At 48.1% G+C, this 19,049-nt stretch overlaps 1 protein-coding gene across 6 annotated transcripts in view; it reads left to right on the top strand.

The window, feature by feature from the left end:
- The window catches only part of Pde10a (phosphodiesterase 10A), a 440,519-nt gene that overhangs the window by 382,222 nt on the left and 39,248 nt on the right, over positions 1-19,049 (top strand). For all 6 annotated transcript variants that reach the window (XM_075950945.1, XM_075950962.1, XM_075950955.1 and 3 more), the window contains 7 exons: positions 5,177-5,317; positions 6,808-6,963; positions 10,635-10,685; positions 11,234-11,292; positions 13,229-13,280; positions 15,700-15,842; positions 18,344-18,436. In XM_075950945.1, coding sequence (XP_075807060.1) covers positions 5,177-5,317; positions 6,808-6,963; positions 10,635-10,685; positions 11,234-11,292; positions 13,229-13,280; positions 15,700-15,842; positions 18,344-18,436 — 695 coding nt within the window. The remainder of the gene's footprint in view (positions 1-5,176; positions 5,318-6,807; positions 6,964-10,634; positions 10,686-11,233; positions 11,293-13,228; positions 13,281-15,699; positions 15,843-18,343; positions 18,437-19,049) is intronic.

Below are 19,049 nucleotides of genomic sequence, written 5' to 3'. Positions count from 1 at the left end.
CATCTAGTGGCTCAAATGGAAAATAGCGCAAAAACCTGGGTTTTTGTCTTGTCCCTAGTGATTTTTTTCCTTTGGTTTTGTTTTTAAGTTTCACCTCCTATTTAATTTTTAAAAGTCTTTAAAATTTAGCTTGCTAAGAGCGAGACCAAAAAGATCAACATTAAAATGAAATTTCATGAATGAAGTGATCTTTGAATTATTTGTTTCAGAAAATGTCTGGTGTGTATATTTTCCCCAAACAGTCTGGGTGGTGGATATCAATAAGACAGATTTCCCTACTTCATTTAAATGGTATTATGTTTTTGTAAATTGTGTTAATTTATAATTATTCCATTAATTATATTTGTCTATTCACTTGTACATTTCTATAGATTTAGTTCTCCAATACACACACACACACACACACATATGTAATTTTCACGTTTTTATCCCTTCATTGAGCCCAGCGTCTTGGTACCAATCTTATCCAGTTTAGACTATCTATCTACATTTATATATATATCTGCTTTTATCTCACAAATGCTGGCAGGCTCAGGACGTCGCTCTACCTGAACAGCTAGCTCTCTGCTCGCCCCTTGCTCCCTGGCACAGCCTCATGCTGGAGGGCAGTGAGTCAGTTGTCCTGGGAAACATGGAGGAGGTTGAGGCTCCGACTGTCGGGCCTTGCTTTGTGTTTAGATTTCTAACCTCTGAAGTGTTCTTGTGCTAAGTTGTTGATTTTGGAGAGTCCAGCACTAGATGTCACAGGAGAGTAGCTGTGACTGTATGTAAGGATTATTGATAGTGCATAAAATACTGCCTGGTGGTATTCATCTGTGCAGAAAATGAAGGTAGTAATTTACTATCTTCTTTCCCCTGAGAAAGGGTTTCTCTGTGTTCCCGGCTTTTCTAGAACTTGCTCTATAGACCAGGCTGGCCTTGAACTCAGCAATCCACCGGCCTCTGCCTTCCTGAGTGCTCTGATCAAAGGCGTGTGCCACCAATGCCCATCTGGATTTTGCTGTCTTAAAGTGCAAATAACCTACTCACAGCCTTAGCTCAAAACTTTTATTGATCTTGAAAAATTCCCCTTCTGATGTCTTTAGTCCTTGTTCTACCCTGTCATTTGTTTATTGATTCAGTACAGCAGACTCATCGGGAAGAATGCTTAGTCTATTTCATAAAGAATTACTATCTTTAAATACCAAGAACTAAGGCAAGAGTCACTTGGCCATGTCACACATGGAACACATAAGCGTAGGCCTTTCTCCTAGCCTTTTTCTGGGGAGTACAGAATTCAGTGGGGCTTCCCCACACTGGGCTGTGTAAAGCTCAGCCCTGCCTGGAAGTTCTACCTCTGCCTTTCCCCGACCTCCACCCCCGAGATAGGGTTTCTCTTTGTATAACAGCCCTGGTTGTCTGGAACCTGCTCTACAGACCAGGCCGGCTTCAAACTCACAGAGACCCGCCTCTGCCTCCCGAGTGCTGGGATTAAAAGTGTGCGCCACCACCACCTGCCCCGTGGAATTTATTTAATGACATTTTTGTTTGTAATAGCAGCTCTCTATACTTCATTCAATTTGCAAAAATCATGAAGATTGTACTACCGTCCCCAGACAGGTCATTCCATCAATGACTGACCCATAGTCAGGAACAAAGGGCGCTTTTGAACAGGTGGTGTGTGTTGAGTTAAAAAGAAGGATGGAGAGTCAGTGAGGTGGCTCAGAGGGTCAGAACTTCTGCCGCCAAGGCTAAAGTCCTGAGTTCAACGTCAAGGCCCACACACAGGCATGAGGGGAGAACTCTCTCCCACGGGTTTGTCCAGTGTCCTCCACATACAACCAGGATACAGTCCTCAACAGTCACACATAGGATAAATAAAGAAATCCAGGAAAAACTAAGAAGAGAGAAAAGAGCTGGAGGACCCTCACACAGAGGAGAGGAGTCAGCCATGAAGATGGTCTCTGGGCTTCTGTCCTGAGCCGGTGGCCTGTGTCCCTCTGTCCTGAGCCAGCCTCCACCCCTATGTCCTGAGCCGGTGGCCTGTGTCCCTCTGTCCTGAGTCAGCCTCCAACCCTCTGTCCTGAGCCAGTGGCCTACATCCCTCTGTCCTGAGTCAGCCTCCACCCCTCTGTCCTGAGCCAGTGGCCTACATCCCTCTGTCCTGAGTCAGCCTCCACCCCTCTGTCCTGAGCCGGTGGCCTCCACCCCTCTCTCCTGAGCCGGTGGCCTGCATCCCTCTCTCCTGAGCCGGTGGCCTGTGCCTTCTGTCCTGAGACGGCCTGTGTCCCTCTGTTCTGAGCCCGTGGCCTGCATCCCTCTGTCCTGAGCTGGTCTGCTCCTCTGTCCTGAGCTCTTGGCTTTCTTATATTGCAGTATTTTCATGATTTTGATAGGAATATTTCTATGTATATAGTGTATGAAATCACAAACTTGTTGGTAAAGCCAGTATATTCTCCACTGTAAAGGATTACTCTTCCGTAATTATCCCTATGGTGTTTTCAAATTTTAGCAATTATGTGAACATTCCGTAGCCTTCTCTTTTGAGCAAGCCCCATCTATGGGATGGCTTTCCGTGGGCACAGCTTGCCTGAACCTTTTACATCATATATACACCCTCTACCCATGACTGCCCGGGAGTGTGGGGATGTGCGAGATCTGTGAGGTCAAGACTTTGCCATGTAGGCATAATTAAGGATGTGGTTCAGGGGCTAATTGCTAAGCCTCTCAAAAAAAATCTGTGCATTAGGTCTGTCTTTGGAGTGAACGACTATAACCTAAAACAAGAGAAAACGTAAAGCTTCCTTTGGACGTTTGCTCTAGAACATCCTTTCTGTTAGACCCTTCGTGGCCCGTTCTTTGTCCAATCACGGAGTTAAACCCAAGTTCCTCTCCTGCTGCTGTCTTTGATGGGGGAAAGTCGGATGCCCAGAGCCTGGCTCCTTACTGTCATCCCGAATGTGAAAAGTTGCTGCCTGTTCTTGTTTTTCTTCTTGCTAAATACACTGTGGTCTTTGTTTTTCTCTTGCGATCGTCTCTTCCTCCTCTCCTCCCATCATGCTCTGCTCCTCCGTCTGGAGAGGGAAGGACTACTGACTGTCAGTAACCCCTAGCGCCATGACAGCCTCCTTCCCTCAGTGCCACCGTCCGAGCAGATAGTAGAATTCTCCCAAGTTTAAATGCAGCCGCACCTCTGGGGTGAGCACTTCCCTGTGAATTCTTGGCCAGGGAGGACTCTAAACAAGACCGTTGGTAGCTACCATTGTTGGTTTTCCACCAGCACTAAATGGTGTGACAACCATAAGGCAGATAAATCAGGCAGGAACTGAGCTGGAAGCGTCCCCCTGCTGGGTGACCCTCACCGGCCCAGAAGGTGCCATACAGGCTGTCGGAAGAGTGGAAGAGTCCTCGGCACACCGGCCCAGAAGGTGCCATGCAGGCTGTCGGAAGAGCTAAAGAGTCCTCGGCAGCCTCACTCACCTGCTGGGGTCCTGGGCCAGGCCAGGAAGCTGCTGTTGCTGTTGCTGTTTTGCTCCATGCATGTGAAATACCCACCAAATGGCCGTCTACAAGCTGTCAATTCAGCGCTCCCTTCCTCTTTGGTCAGAGAAACTTCTCTGCAGTGAACAGAGCCTCAGAACTGGTTCCTGTGTAGTGAAGAGGATCCAGGGGGGAGATCCAGGAGCACTGGGACGCTCCAGGGCTGTACCGAATTAACAACATGCTAGCAGTTTTTAAAGTAGCTCTGATTCTAGCCTTGCAAAAAAACTAGGATGAGCCATCATTTCTCATCTAATCTGTTCTCATCTCTGAGTGTACTCAAGCATACAGGGCGACACCCTGTCAACAGAACTGTTTGAATATCTCTTCCACATGCGTTCTGGTGGGTAGCAGATATTCCTGAAGCTCAGGTCTCTTTCTCGGTGCTGGGGGACACAAGTCTTGAATGTAGCTCCTGGGCCTGTTTTTTGTTTGTTTATTTTGTTTTGTATTTTGAGACAGGGTTTCTCTGTAGCTTTGGAACCTGTCCTGGAATTAGCTCTTGTAGACCAGGCTGGCCTCGAGCTCAGAAATCTGCCTGCTTCTGCTTCCAGAGTGCTGGAATTAAAGGCGTGCGCCACCACCGCCAGGCCCTGTTATTTCTAAACTGCCAGAGTTAGGACAACTCTCAGCTCTGCTCTTCTCTTCCATCTCTTCTCCCCTTCCCTTCCCCCCCTTTTTTTACTGCTCCCTTTCTTCCCCTCCCTCCCTCTCTCCTTTCCTGTTGGCTTAACCAAGAATCTTAAACTTGTAGAAGTCTTTGTCCTGTGAGTAGAAGGCAGCTCTGAGGAGGAAAGCAAGTGTCTGTGGATAAGTCCTTAGTGGAGCTCAGTCTCCAGATAGAGAGAGCTTCCCCAGTCAGTGTAGCACTGACCATGACAGGGTAGGCGATGTGGGCCAGCTGACATGGCTGCTTTATCTGTAAGATGGAAGTAAGGCGTTCAATAGAGTTTCCCAGAACACACAGCAAAGTTCCAAATGGGTGGATAGCCATGTTACAACTTCGATGATTAGAATATGATTTAAACATTTTATTTTGTGGAAAATAATTTAGAACATGGCTAGATTTGTCAAAATGATTGATTCTAATATTCTTGGGAGTGGATTTGCCAAAAATCTTTATCCGGAGTCACTCCAATGAGAGGAGATCTTGTAAGAGTAGCCATGCCTCTGCAGTGAGGACAGGGCCTTCTTAATTCATGGTACCCCGAATCTACAGTTCCAGCTCGAGCCGTGTGAGTGATAAGGTCTCAGAGCAGTGTTCTGAAATGGTGGGAAGGCAATGACCTTCACTCAGTCCCAGGCTTAGCATGGATTGGTTGGCATGGTAGAGTCAAGGGTCTCGTAGCAAGATGCCATCTTCATTCCACACCATGTCTCGTTCCCAAGAGGAGGCTAACGTGAGCATTTCTGTGCCTGTAATGTTTGTGAGTTCTGATGCCAAACGTGCATTCCATGTGAAGCGGGAACAAGACTTGGCTATAGGTTCCCTGTCTGCTCCCCATGAAAGCTTGCATCACCCGCATCTTTTCCTGTGCCTGGCTCCCAGACTTTATGGGGCCTAATTAGGTAACACTCTGACTCTGCTCTGGAGCCTTGTAGATATTGGGCAAAGGCGGGGATCATCACCTAAATCGTCATCTTTTCTTCTTCCTAGAGTCTGTGTGTGTTCACACCGCCTGGAATGAAGGAAGGTCAACCCCGGCTTATCCCTGCCGGACCCATCACCCAGGGCACCACCATCTCTGCTTATGTGGCCAAGTCCAGGAAAACGCTGCTTGTGGAGGACATCCTTGGGGTAGGGCGCTTTGACTCTCATGCTCTCGGGGTTTAATTGAAAAGAGGATGCATTATTTTGATCTTAGTTAATTTGTTTCGAAATGAATTATAAATGCGTTAAAAGAAGATGCAGATCAATGAACGAATATGCTCATAGTTTAGCTTTTATGTTCAGAAAAATCACACCAGTTGTGCTTGCTGTGAGATGGCGCTCTTATTTCAGCACACGCCACCATGGCTAACCAGAATAAGATGTCAGTAGCTATGCGAATAGCCAGCGCCTGCCTGGTGAGTCATGTCAACGCTGCTGCCGGACCGACTGTCCCACGTGAAGGGTGTCCTTCAGTGGCCAGTTCTCGGGCGTCTACGGTTGGCCATTCTGTTGAGGCAGGCTTGTAGGCTTCTGGGTAATAAAAGACAGAAGCCAGCTGGCCATGAGTCAGGTGTGGCTACTTTCCAGCCACCTCAAGTCTGCTGGTTCTTCTCGCTCCCCACCTGTGAGGCCAGCATGGCAGAGTCTGATGTCAGGTCTCCAACCACTGTTGGCGTCTCATTCCCTGCCTTCCCACCAGCCAGAGTAGTAATCACAGGAGCAGGCCTGCACCCTTCCTGAGCCTCCTCAGTGACAGAGGGTACCAGCAAAGATGTGGCTGGCAAGAGAGATGACAGACAAATCCTCAGTGCAGTCTCTCAAGTGTGTTCAGGCAGATGTCTGATGAATGTCACTGCAGGGGGTGTAGGCTTCATAGGTGACAAATACACTCAGAAACACACGCAGAAGGAGCTTGTTCTGTGAAACGGTTGAACCGGAGACTTGGAACCTGGCTTCTGTTTTTTTGGGTTTTGGTTTATTTTTTTTTCTGTCAATGATTTAACTAGAACGAATTAAGTGTGGCTTTATTGAAGAAGAAAGAAAGGAAGGGTCTAAAGTGGGGGTGGGGGAGGCGGGAAGAATCATCTGAAAATGTTCTGTCCTGGGTGCAGCCGTTCAAAGACTGGAAGCCACATGAACACATGCACGTCTCTCTTGATTCAGGAAGGGTTTTCTGGGTTCCGTTCGCTTCCCGCAGATGGTAGAAACCAAGTGTATAGAATTGCCGTCTTGATAGTAATCATTTTCTTTGCCCTGTTCTGGCTTGTAGAAATTTTAGCTAAGATAGAATATTATTAAGTCGAACCTACTTTAATTGTAATGATAACTGGTTGATAATGGATGACTTGAAAGCATACTTTGGGCTCTGGAAGTTCAACTCAGATGAAATAGTCAGCATGACCTTAAACACAGAAGGGAAGGCATGTTTGTGTACACATGTGTAAACATGGTGTTTGCCTGGGCATACACCTGCAAAGCCTGGGGTGGTTCTGGCAGAGGAGGTGAGGGGACCAGTGTCAGACTTGGTGGTAGCCCTTCTCACTCTCACGTGAACGGACAGCCGCTGTTCACGCTTAACGCGTGTACACGCAAAGCTAGGATGCTCAGGTCCGAGTCTTCTCTCCTTTGACTTTCAGGATGAGCGGTTTCCAAGAGGCACAGGTCTGGAATCAGGAACTCGAATCCAGTCTGTTCTTTGCTTGCCCATCGTCACTGCCATTGGAGACTTGATCGGCATTCTTGAGCTGTACAGGCACTGGGGCAAGGAGGCCTTCTGTCTCAGTCACCAGGAGGTGAGGCTCAAACACTACCCCCGGGGCTGGAGAGGTGGCCCAGGGCTTCAGAGCACTTGCTTTTCTCACAGAGGACTGGGTTCATTTCCCAGCACCCAAATGGTAGCCCACAACCGTCTGTAACTCCAGCCAGGGGCTTAGACACCCTCTTCTGGCAAGCACTCATGTGGCATGCAGACGAAAAAAACCTGTACTGTGAGTTAAAATGTGCATTTAAAAAACAGTTTAAAAATGTCTTTTGGCCTCCTGCCCTCACTGGTGGCACCTGCCAGTGCTAAGTGCATGCGTGAATGGATGTGCAAACGTGAATGAATGTGCATGCCTGAATGGATGTGCATACGTGGTGCATATGTGAATGTATGTGAATACGTGAATGGATGTGCATACGTAAATGGATGTGCATATGTGAATGGATGTGCATACGTGAATGGATGTGCATACGTGGTGCATATGTGAATGTATGTGAATACGTGAATGGATGTGCATACGTAAATGGATGTGCATATGTGAATGGATGTGCATACGTGAATGGATGTGCATACGTGAATGGATGTGCATACGTGAATGGATGTGCATACATGAATGGATGTGCATGTGTGATGGATGTGCATACGTGAATGGATGTGCATGCGTGATGGATGTGCATGTGTGATGGATGTGCATGTGTGATGGATGTGCATACGTGATGGATGTGCATGTGTGATGGATGTGCATTGTGATGGATGTGCATACGTGATGGATGTGCATACGTGATGGATGTGCATGTGTGATGGATGTGCATACGTGAATGGATGTGCATGTGTGATGGATGTGCATACGTGATGGATGTGCATGTGTGATGGATGTGCATTGTGATGGATGTGCATACGTGATGGATGTGCATGTGTGATGGATGTGCATACGTGAATGGATGTGCATACGTGATGGATGTGCATGTGTGATGGATGTGCATACGTGATGGATGTGCATACGTGATGGATGTGCATACGTGATGGATGTGCATATGTGAATGGATGTGCATGTGTGATGGATGTGCATGTGTGATGGATGTGCATTGTGATGGATGTGCATACGTGATGGATGTGCATACGTGATGGATGTGCATACGTGAATGGATGTGCATTGTGATGGATGTGCATACGTGAATGGATGTGAATACGTGAATGGATGTGCATACGTGAATGGATGTGCATATGTGAATGGATGTGCATGCGTGATGGATGTGCATACATGAATGGATGTGCATACGTGAATGGATGTGCATACGTGAATGGATGTGCATGTGTGATGGATGTGCATACACGAATGGATGTGCATATGTGGTGCATACGTGAATAGTTGTGCATACGTGAATGGATAGGGAAGTCACTGTTTGCCTGACTGTGTTTGGCTGCAAACAGTAGCGTATTCTTAAAAACCTGTTTTCTTGAGCAGCAGTTTTTAGAGGAGACTGGCTAAATTAGAAATACACTCTCTTTTTTCTGTATAAAAACATCTTAACCAAAAATGTGCTTCGGCGAATGTGAAGCCAAGCGCAGGATGGCATCCTGGCTGTCTGTGTCTTCCTGAATGTGTCCTCTTCCTTGGTTATGTGCTCATGCCATGCTCTGGTTGCAGTTGGCTCACAAACACTAAACACACACAGCACCTCGCGCCTCTCTATGGCAGAGAGATCAGGTCCCTGAAAGTGGTCTGGCTTCACCCACTTCCTGAATGACCAAGCCCTTGTTTCCAGGGATGTCCTGTGCAAAGAAGTCTTGCTTTCCTGTGGGTGGAGTCCGGGCCCTGTCACCTCATAGCGCCTGGCCCAAGTGCCTGCGCATGGGACCTGTGTCCTTCCTTCTGTCCTGCTGTGTGCTCCCACGGCTCCTATGACCATTGTTTCCACTGGACAGGACACCGGTATACATAGGCACAGTGTCCTGCCCAGCCTCGCTCTTACTTCCTCCTTTGTCTGTAGCCCCTAGAGCTAGCTAGCACCTGTGCCCAGGAAGGGCGTGCAGAGTGGAAGACAGTAGCAGAAGTGGGCTCTGTGCTGGAGGACTCTGTGCTGGAGGACTCTGTGCTGGAGGACTCTGCTGGAGGACTCTGTGCTGGAGGACTCTGCTGGAGGACTCTGTGCTGGAGGACTCTGTGCTGGAGGACTCTGCTGGAGGACTCTGTGCTGGAGGACTCTGTGCTGGAGGACTCTGTGCTGGAGGACTCTGTGCTGGAGGACTCTGCTGGAGGACTCTGTGCTGGAGGACTCTGTGCTGGAGGACTCTGTGCTGGAGGACTCTGTGCTGGAGGGCTCTGTGCTGGAGGACTCTGTGCTGGAGGGCTCTGTGCTGGAGGACTCTGTGCTGGAGGACTCTGTGCTGGAGGGCTCTGTGCTGGAGGACTCTGCTGGAGGGCTCTGTGCTGGAGGACTCTGTGCTGGGGGACTCTGTGCTGGGGGACTCTGTGCTGGAGGACTCTGTGCTGGAGGACTCTGTGCTGGAGGACTCTGCTGGAGGACTCTGTCCTGGAGGACTCTGTGCTGGAGGACTCTGTGCTGGAGGGCTCTGTGCTGGAGGACTCTGTGCTGGAGGACTCTGTGCTGGAGGACTCTGTGCTGGAGGACTCTGTGCTGGAGGGCTCTGTGCTGGAGGACTCTGTGCTGGAGGGCTCTGTGCTGGAGGACTCTGTGCTGGGGGACTCTGTGCTGGAGGACTCTGTGCTGGAGGACTCTGTGCTGGAGGACTCTGTGCTGGAGGGCTCTGTGCTGGAGGGCTCTGTGCTGGGGGACTCTGTGCTGGGGGACTCTGTGCTGGAGGACTCTGTGCTGGAGGACTCTGTGCTGGAGGACTCTGCTGGAGGACTCTGTCCTGGAGGACTCTGTGCTGGAGGACTCTGTGCTGGAGGGCTCTGTGCTGGAGGACTCTGTGCTGGAGGACTCTGTGCTGGAGGACTCTGTGCTGGAGGACTCTGTGCTGGAGGGCTCTGTGCTGGAGGACTCTGTGCTGGAGGGCTCTGTGCTGGAGGACTCTGTGCTGGAGGGCTCTGTGCTGGAGGACTCTGTGCTGGAGGACTCTGCTGGAGGACTCTGTGCTGGAGGACTCTGTGCTGGAGGACTCTGTGCTGGAGGACTCTGTGCTGGAGGCTGGGTGGGGGTGGGGTGGGGGGTAGGATTGGTGGACAATGCAAGGATCTGAGAGGGTGCCCTGACATCCCTTTATAAAAACTATGTGTGGCAATATGTGTCTGTAGTCAGTCCTGGGGAGCAGAGACAGGAGGGTCCGTGGGACTATGTCCTGCCAGTGCAGCCCAATTGCTGCTCTCTAGACTGGTGAGATCTTGCCTCAGTGGAGGTAGACGTTTCTGAGGTTTCTCTCTGGCCTTCACACGTGTGTGCATTTGCGCACATACGAGACACATGGAAATAAAAATGGAAACATGGAATATAGCCTTCAGTCCTCGGATGCATAGAGTATACATAGGCACAGTATTCTGCCCTCTTAGGGACACCACACAGGCTTAAAGAGGCAATTAGAGGTATTCCAATTAAAGTTTTGTCACCCAGAAAAATATTATTTAATATTAAAAGAAGATAATGTAGCCAACTGAGATGGCTCGGCAAGTAATGGCTTGCTGCGGAAACCCGATGGCCTGCGATCAGGTTTGTCTGACATGCGCTTATTTGTGTTTTTTAGGTCGCAACTGCCAATCTTGCTTGGGCTTCCGTAGCAATACACCAGGTGCAGGTAAGTCCAGGGGCGCTCTCACAAGGGCATCCCAAGGCAGCAGTAGTGGAGGCTAGAGTCGAGGCCAGTAAGCCATCCCCAGCTTTGGTTTTGGATGTAATATTTTATATCTGAACAATGTCATCTATGTAACCCTTATGCTCATTTGTAAGTCATTGTAAATCTCTTGGGGCAGGTACATATGTGTTGTTCTTTACATGACAAGAAGAGAAGGGTCATTTCAGGGTGATGGCAAAAGTAGTAGGGTCTCCTGGGGCCACAGAGTGTGTTGGGCACTTCCCGGATTTGGAGGTGGAAGCGGGTGTGGAACTCATGAGGGCGGAGAGTGTCTGCGCTGCTCACAGCTCCTTGCCTCAGTGAGAGACTGTGTGTCCCAGGTGGGAGAGCTGTGCAGCCATGATGTGAGAGAATAAACACTCTGAACAGGGGTTAGCATGTAGCATTTTTCAAGAAGTAATACCAACAGCGATTGTCTAAACAGTGCTCTGGGGTCTGCTCCTAAGGCATCAGAGCTCCCGGATGACTAGAAACTGTTGTCTGGTTGGCAGGTGTGCAGAGGTCTCGCCAAACAGACCGAACTGAATGACTTCCTGCTCGATGTATCAAAGTAAGTGTTGTACCTGACCTTGGGGGCAGTGGTGTGAAGCACAGGTCCCCAGGGTGACATCTCTGTCTGCTGCAAGAGGCATGCAAACATTCAGGGGAGAGTTCTTTGTCACTTTGTGGATTAGAGAATTGCATCTTTGTCTGTGTATGTAGTGATCTTAGTCTGACATTTATTCTGGAAGCAGAAGATGCTGCCGCTGATTTCTCTAACCTTTTCCAAGATGTGTTCTCTGGCATTTTCTAACAAGGTCACTCTACACAGCATCGTTAACAATGCCATCGCATTTCTGCTGCGCCGGTTGCGATTATGAGAAAACATTCCGTTTCTCTGAAGCTTGACCTAGATCACCTCCCTGGGTTGGTAGTGAAAGCTATTACAGATATTTATAAAATTATAGGTTTGTGTTGACTTTGCATTCTACAGGGGAGACCTTCTGTCTACACAGCCTACCTCATTAATAACAAAGCCTTAAAGCTCAGGATATGGTCACCTGGGTCATGTCCCCCCTACCAGTTTAGTAAGTTGGGGAGGCACCTACTCATCCCTGGCCTCCAGCAACACTGTGGCAGGTACTGGCTTCTCCTGGCCCTGCCAGTGCTTCGTAAATCCTCACTAGCACATTCTGGAGCCCTGCAGACTGCTCAGGCTGGAGTTGCTGGCTCACTTGGGAGCTGCTCTCTGGGATCTGAAATTAGAGACATGTAGCTCTAGTGATTGCTCTTTCACCCCGATGAACCCTGTCAAACGTGTTGGGGACCATGATGATGTTAACTTCAGAGCACACAGAAAGGGACACTAAGCTTCTCTCTGGTCAACACATTTGCACATTTTGGAAGTGTCCCAAAGCTGATTGCCCACGTGACACATTATGACTTCCTGCCTTCTGCTCACTTAGGAGACTCACTCACTCCAGTGCTGTCTTCTCCTAGGCATGAGCTCACAATACAGTGAAGTCCTCAGTTTCGTGGCTCGCAAGTGAAGGAGAGCATCTTCCATCACTGTATCATGGTATCACAGTACACATGTTAATTTCAGAGCACGGCTGAAATCCTCAAGAGCCAGCAAACCCATATTGAGTAGTTTTTAATATATTGTGTGATGGGCTGGCTGTTGGAGTAACATCTTAGTGGGTATCTCACTGCCTCTACAGCACATTCCTGCCACTGAACATACATTTTACCTTAATAAAACAATTACAGGTCCTTGGGTTCCAACTGCTTGCATTATGGTATTTCTTCTCAGGTTAGTTCTTCTGATTTCTCAGTGCAGTTTGACTTCTAATTTTATTGTTTTCAGCAATCCTGCACCTGAATCCAGTCCTACGTAGTTTATATTACAGTCTTGCTCCCTCCTCTCCATTAAGCAATGATATAATTACTGGATGATTCCACTGTACTAAGGCAATGATAAAGCTTCATTGATTGTTTTTAATAATTATAATTAAAGGTTTCTCTCCCACCCACCAGTTATCAAATAACCACTCTGAGGCTTAATATTAATTACAAACACTTTGGCCAGTGGCTCAGACACTGCTTGGCCAATGGCTCAGGCACTGTTTGGCCAATGGCTCAGGCTGATTACTAACTAGCTTTTACATCTAAATTAACCCATTTCTGCTATTCTATATTTTACCATGAGGCTCGTCACTTGTCACCTCCCATCTTGCTACTCCAGCAGCTGCTGATGTCTCCGTGACTCCTCCTTTTTTCTCCCTTTATTCATGCTTGGATTTCCTGCCTAGCTATTGGCCAAATCAGCTTTTTATTAACCAATGGTAATAAAACATCTTCACACCATACAGAGGGGTTATCCCACGTCAAATAATATTATACATATTCATTTATTTAAATGTGGAACCCATAAACTGTGTAGAGAGCTTCACATGCACCATGCTGTCTGTAAGGTTGCTCATGGAACTTGTGTTTGTGTTTTTCAGGACATACTTTGATAACATAGTTGCCATAGACTCTCTACTTGAACACATCATGGTAGGTGTTTTCAGTTTTGACTGTGATTTTCCTTCCACCCTTATGTTCTTGGTCTTTACTCTTGGTGTGGCATTTTGTGTGTATTTGATGAATATGCTCTGTTAATCATCATGAGTTATGGCTCTTTGAGACCCTCTGTCTTTCTTCACCTTTGTTGAGAACTTGGGGAGGACCCTGGGACACCCTGGTTTAAACAGCAATGCTTGGAGAAAGCTTGATTTTGCTTCCTGGTCTCCAAGGCACTTTCTGTATGAGTCAAAGTAGGGAACCCCCTTGATGCTGATCCTAAAGTTCGGTCTCCTTAAATCAAGTCTCAGTGGCCCTCTCCCAGAAGTAGGTGCGCTGAGAACTGTTTCACAGTGATTCCCATGGCTGCATCGTCTGTTTCTTGAGATTTTTGCATTGGATCTTCTCTTGCAGCCTCTTCAGCATTGGGCATGCTCAGTCGTTCAATTTTCTGAGTTTTTCTAGATATGTTCCCTCCTCCCTCCTCTGTTGATCCCACGTGTTGACAGCGCTGTCCACTGTTTCTGTTTGGTGGCTGACTCTTCTGTGTTTGCTTCTGCCCTAGAATCTGCTTCCTTACTGAATTTTCTCTCATGTTTGAGACTCACCTTTCACCCACTTTGTGAGCTATGTTGTCCAGCTCCTGAGTCACATCCCTTCCTCTGAGCCCTGAATCTGATCACTGATGGTTCTGGAAAACAGATCCTCAGATATTTAATTAGTGTTTCAGTTACCCTTATGTCTTGAGCCTGCACGCTGGGGAGTCGGGAGCCTGGGGAGCTATTGTGGTGGCTGGCTTTCTCATTTTCCTGTTTCCTCCAGGCCCTACTTTCCCTGTTGTTTCTGTTTATTCTATGAGAGTGTTCCTGGTGTGTTGTCTTCACTTGGGTGTTGGTCACCCACCACTGTTTAGCTAGCGGGAGGCTGGCAGCAGTGACAGGAAGCCGCCTTGACAAAGCGCTTGGTGACAACACACACTGACAGACTCCTGTGCTTCAGAGCCGCTGCTGGCAGAAATGTGGCCGAGGGCATTTCAGAGTGCAAGGTGTTAACAGTGACAACTGGAAAGAGAATGGGTTGAGGGAAGAAGAGGGAGTAGCTATGAATGAGAGGGAAAGTGTCGAGGCGGGAAGAGTAGAAATAGCAGGAAATAGCAGGATGGGATGAGGAAGGAAACATTTACAAAAGGTTACTTGGACACAAGCTAGAAGATGATGACAACAGCTAAAATACAGAGATGTCAATAAAAATTAGCAAATGAAAACGAGGGGGCAGTGAGACAGCTCTGGAGTTACAAAGCCTTGCTGATTTGGAGAGTGCAGGTCTCAGCACCCATCTGGCGGCCCACAGCCAAGGGGACCCAGCATCATTCTGGCCTCAATGGCCACCCACACACATCTGCATGCATTAGCACACAGAGGTTCTCCAAAAGGAAGCGAGTGAGATAGAAACAATTAGGTCTGTGTTTCTTCTTAGTTGGGATAAATGTAGTGGCCCACTTGCCTTGGTTGTTTTTGGAGCTAGCTCTGTGGGTGGAGAAGGCACTGTTACTATCAATAATCCAAATAAGTGAAATTCATTGGCCAGTCTGGTCTCCTTCCCGAGAGCAATGTCTGTTTCAGACTCAGTCTGTGTGCTTGGCAGCGCTTTTCCAACTGAGTGACACCCTAGCTCATAGGACCAAGCTTTCTGTGGTTTCCTAACCTGAGACCCCTGCTTGCCGTTGTTCTGGGACTCTGTTCTCCATAGGCCCTTCTTCACTCTTGGACCTTCAGGAAGAGAAAGCAGAGAGGCGAGAAGGGGCTAGAAACTCTGGTGTTCTGAGCTTGGAATGCCGTCTCTGGTACAGGCACGGCCAGAATCCGTTTCATATACTTCCTATGCAGTCTCACTGTGTAGCCCTGGCTGCCCCAGAGATCAGAGCTCCGTTTGCTTCTGCCTTCAGGATTCTGGGATGAAAGGCATGGGCCTCCATGCTTGGGGTATTCCATAGTCTTTCCAGTCATAGACAGCAACCAGGCTGTGTGGGTGCCGGCCATAGTGCTGACAGAGACAGCCCAAGATGCCAGGAGCATCCCGAGAAGCTCCTGGAAAGAACTCGAGAGCTTGAGGATGCTCAGGAAGAGAGAACAGTTGCTGGTCAGCAGGTCAAGGACAGTGCTCTAGTATTTCAACACCAGCAGGAGCGTGGGCACCTGTGAGCTGTTTGTTCTTGTTGTATCTGCTGGGATCAGCACACAGACTGACTTAACATGCAATGCTCATTGTGTGTCCCCTTCTCCACTCCTGTATGCACACTCCTGATTCCTTCCCCAGTATAGAGCAGCTGTAATCAAAGCGCATCTCGTGCTAAGGTTCACGGTAACCAGCTTCAGTTTCCCACCAGTTTACTCTGGCTTCTCATTTGCCTCAGATATATGCAAAAAATCTAGTGAACGCCGACCGCTGCGCGCTCTTCCAGGTGGACCACAAGAATAAAGAGCTGTATTCGGACCTGTTTGACATTGGGGAGGAGAAGGAGGGGAAGCCCGTCTTCAAGAAGACCAAGGAGATCAGGTACAGCTGGAGTGGCCGTCCCGGCTTCGATGCAGATGCGCAGGTCTCCTGTCGTCCACTTCTCTGTGCCTCTTCACAGGTGTGCTGACAAGGCTTGTCATACTCTGATATCATTCCCACCAGGACCCGCCTCCTGAAGGTAGTGCTTCTGGGAATGACATTGCTGTGCCAGCGAAACCGCGCCTAGGAAGCGTTAGCGTCACTCCTGGAAATGCCGTCTTCCGGAGGCGGTCCTTTTGGAAATCATGTTGGAAAAACTTACTAGTGCTCCCAGGTAGGTAAAGGTCGCTCCAGCTGCAGCCGGCAGGCTCCTGTGTGTAAGAGCAGGGTGAGCTTAACCAACTCAGCCCCTGCTGCTTCCCAACTTGTGAGCAGAGAAAATCGAGGACTTGAACACCTCCTGGACCTGACCGTTGACTGGGTCAGCTACACTGCTGCTGCTTCCCAACTTGTGAGCAGAGGAAATGGAGGACTTGAACACCTCCTGGACCTGACCATTGACTGGATCAGCTACTCTGCTGCTGCATTTCCAAACGAAAGCCTTCCTTGTTCCCTTAAGTGGCAGCTACTGTCATTTCCATGGACAGATGGCCTTTACTTGTTGGCAGAGTCCTGGTGGCTCAGTCTTGTCACAGCCTGGAAGCCTACAAGGAGCACTAACAGGTGGAGGAGTCGAGCATCATGTGCAGATGTCAAGTCCCTTTCACCCTTCGCCTCTTCTTCCTGTGTCCACTTTGACCTTCCATATAAGCTCTGCAAAATTCTCTAGTGAAGAACCATGTCCTCAGTAATAAATGTTTTCCATTTGGCTGTAAATGGAAGTTTCTGCCCTGCCCGGTCCCAAAGAAACACATACAAGCTTATATTAATTATAAACTGTTTGGCCTATTAGCTCAGGCTTATTATTAACTAGCTCTTACAACTTAAATCAGTCCATAACTCATATCTCTGTTTAGTCACATGGCTTGGTACCTTTTCTCAAGTGCAGCATTTTTTTCTTGCTTTCTCTGCATCTGGGAGGTGACTGCAGACTGAGGCTTTCCTCTTTCCAGAATTCTCCTATTCTGGCCGCCCTGCCTATACTTCCTGCCTGGCTACTGGCCAATCAGCATTTTATTAAACCAATATGAGTAACAAATCTTTACAGGGTATAAGAGCATTATCCCACAGCACCCCCTTTTTCTTTTCAAAATAAGAGAGGACCAGGCAGGACAGAAACTTCCTTTCACAAATGTCGCCAACATGAGGGAACTACATCCACATTTGGCTGCTTCACCTTATTAGGAAACTGATCCCACAGGACAAAATGAGGCCAGCCACAGGCTGTCGCCACTCTGCCCCCGGCACTTTTGTTTCTAGGGTGATGGGTCCTGGGTTATATAGTCACACAATGCTGATGTAAAGGCACCGTCAGGGTACATGGGGCTTTACATTTTGTTCATTTCTTGGTTTGGTTCTAGCTCTGGACTTGCCAGCCTGGTGATGGTCACCCAGTTAGATTGGTTTTCCTTGCCTTGACTTTGGGTGTTGCTCACACCGCTGGTGCTGATCTAACTGTGGAAACAGCAGCTCGCGTTTCCGAGCACAGGGAGTAGGAATGGAGGAAACCAGGCTATGGCTTTGCCGGGACTGGTGGGTGCGGGTCCCCAGCATCACTGAGAACTGAAGGAACGTCCCCATTCACACGGCTCTCAGCAAGCCCTGAGGAGACTGTGGCATGGCTCGTGGTGTCTGATTTGGGCTCCTGAAAGCATGAAGGGATGGGGAGGGTGGAGACTTTACATTTCACACAGTGCTGGTCCTTTGGGGGATGTTTTAATTCTGTGTTGGGTCAGTGCCCTTTTGAGGTTGGAAAACTCTTAGCGTGAGTTGCCAATGTATTTCTTAAGTCACTAATTTTTGAAATAAACACATGAATGATTATAATACATAAAATATAATAATGTGAAAATTATCTATCAGGATGATGCTCTCTCACAAAAATATAACCAAACATTATCAATTTATGTATGGATCCTGATTGTTTTTAAGATGAGCAAACTAGAGACGTGAAAACACCTCTGCACTGTTTCTCTGTGGTATGTGGGCTGCAGACAACAGATACTCCATGTTCTGCATTCAGAAAGGTCGACAGAGCTGAGTCCGGGCTGCACATGTGCAACTTAGTGAGCCCAGCTGTGCGGGAGATCCGCTAAGAAAGCGCACGCACTGTGACCAGTGAGCTGACTTGCTGGTGGCCAGTGTTAGAGCCCAGCAGAGAGTTTTCCGTTTCACTTCTCAGTCAGTGACATTCTCAAGTTAGTGTGTTTTAAATCTCCCAACTTGGTTCTGAGCTAGCCCTGTACGGTATTTTGCTGCTTCCCTTTGATGTATCTTATAAGATCATTTAGGATATATAAATATAAAATTAATATGTATTCTTAAAGGTTCAGTTCAACATTTGACAGTGAAAAGCTTTGTAACTATCTAATTAGCATGTCCCTGTTTTTCTGTTTCTGCAGGTTTTCAATTGAGAAGGGGATTGCTGGCCAAGTGGCAAGGACAGGGGAAGTCCTGAACATTCCAGATGCTTATGCAGACCCGCGTTTTAACAGGTGAGAGGGGAGTTTGGCCCTTGTCATTTCTCCCTTGAGGTTCCCTGGCTGAACCCTCTTTGATGGGGTCTGTTGTCCCAACCTGTTATCAGTGGTCAGAGCATGGTCTGAGGCTATTCATACATCAGCGTTCCCTGCCGGGCCCTGACAGAGTCAAGTGACAGAGCTACCGCTTCTCCTGGTGACCTTGTCACGATTTCATCACACTGTGTGCTGTCTCAGTGTGCACACACCTGCCACACGGGAATAAGGAATTGGGTTTTAGATCATCCTGTCTGGTTTGTTGAGTTAGGCCCTGTCCTGCATCCACTATAGACAGAACTGGTGTTGGTTACTTGATCTCTCTGTGCCTCAGAGTCATCCTCTTTGAAATGGCTGTGAAAACACCTACTGGTAATGGCTTCTTACGACTGCAGATAGATCATCCTCATAAGAGCTCGGGAAACTTTGCTACACACAATACAGGGATTGAGTAAGCCACCCAACTGGGATACGGTTACAGTGTGATGTTGAGACGGCCATTGAGAACTTTTTAGGCATCTCGGATTCTGGAGAACTTGACATCATAGTATATGCACATTTTCTATCCCTTGAAATTAGAAGTCACAAGGTA

This window comes from Microtus pennsylvanicus, chromosome 1 (genome assembly GCF_037038515.1).
Source record: "Microtus pennsylvanicus isolate mMicPen1 chromosome 1, mMicPen1.hap1, whole genome shotgun sequence".
NCBI classification, from domain to species: domain Eukaryota; kingdom Metazoa; phylum Chordata; class Mammalia; order Rodentia; family Cricetidae; genus Microtus; species Microtus pennsylvanicus.
This window is presented reverse-complemented; position numbering and strand designations above follow the sequence as displayed.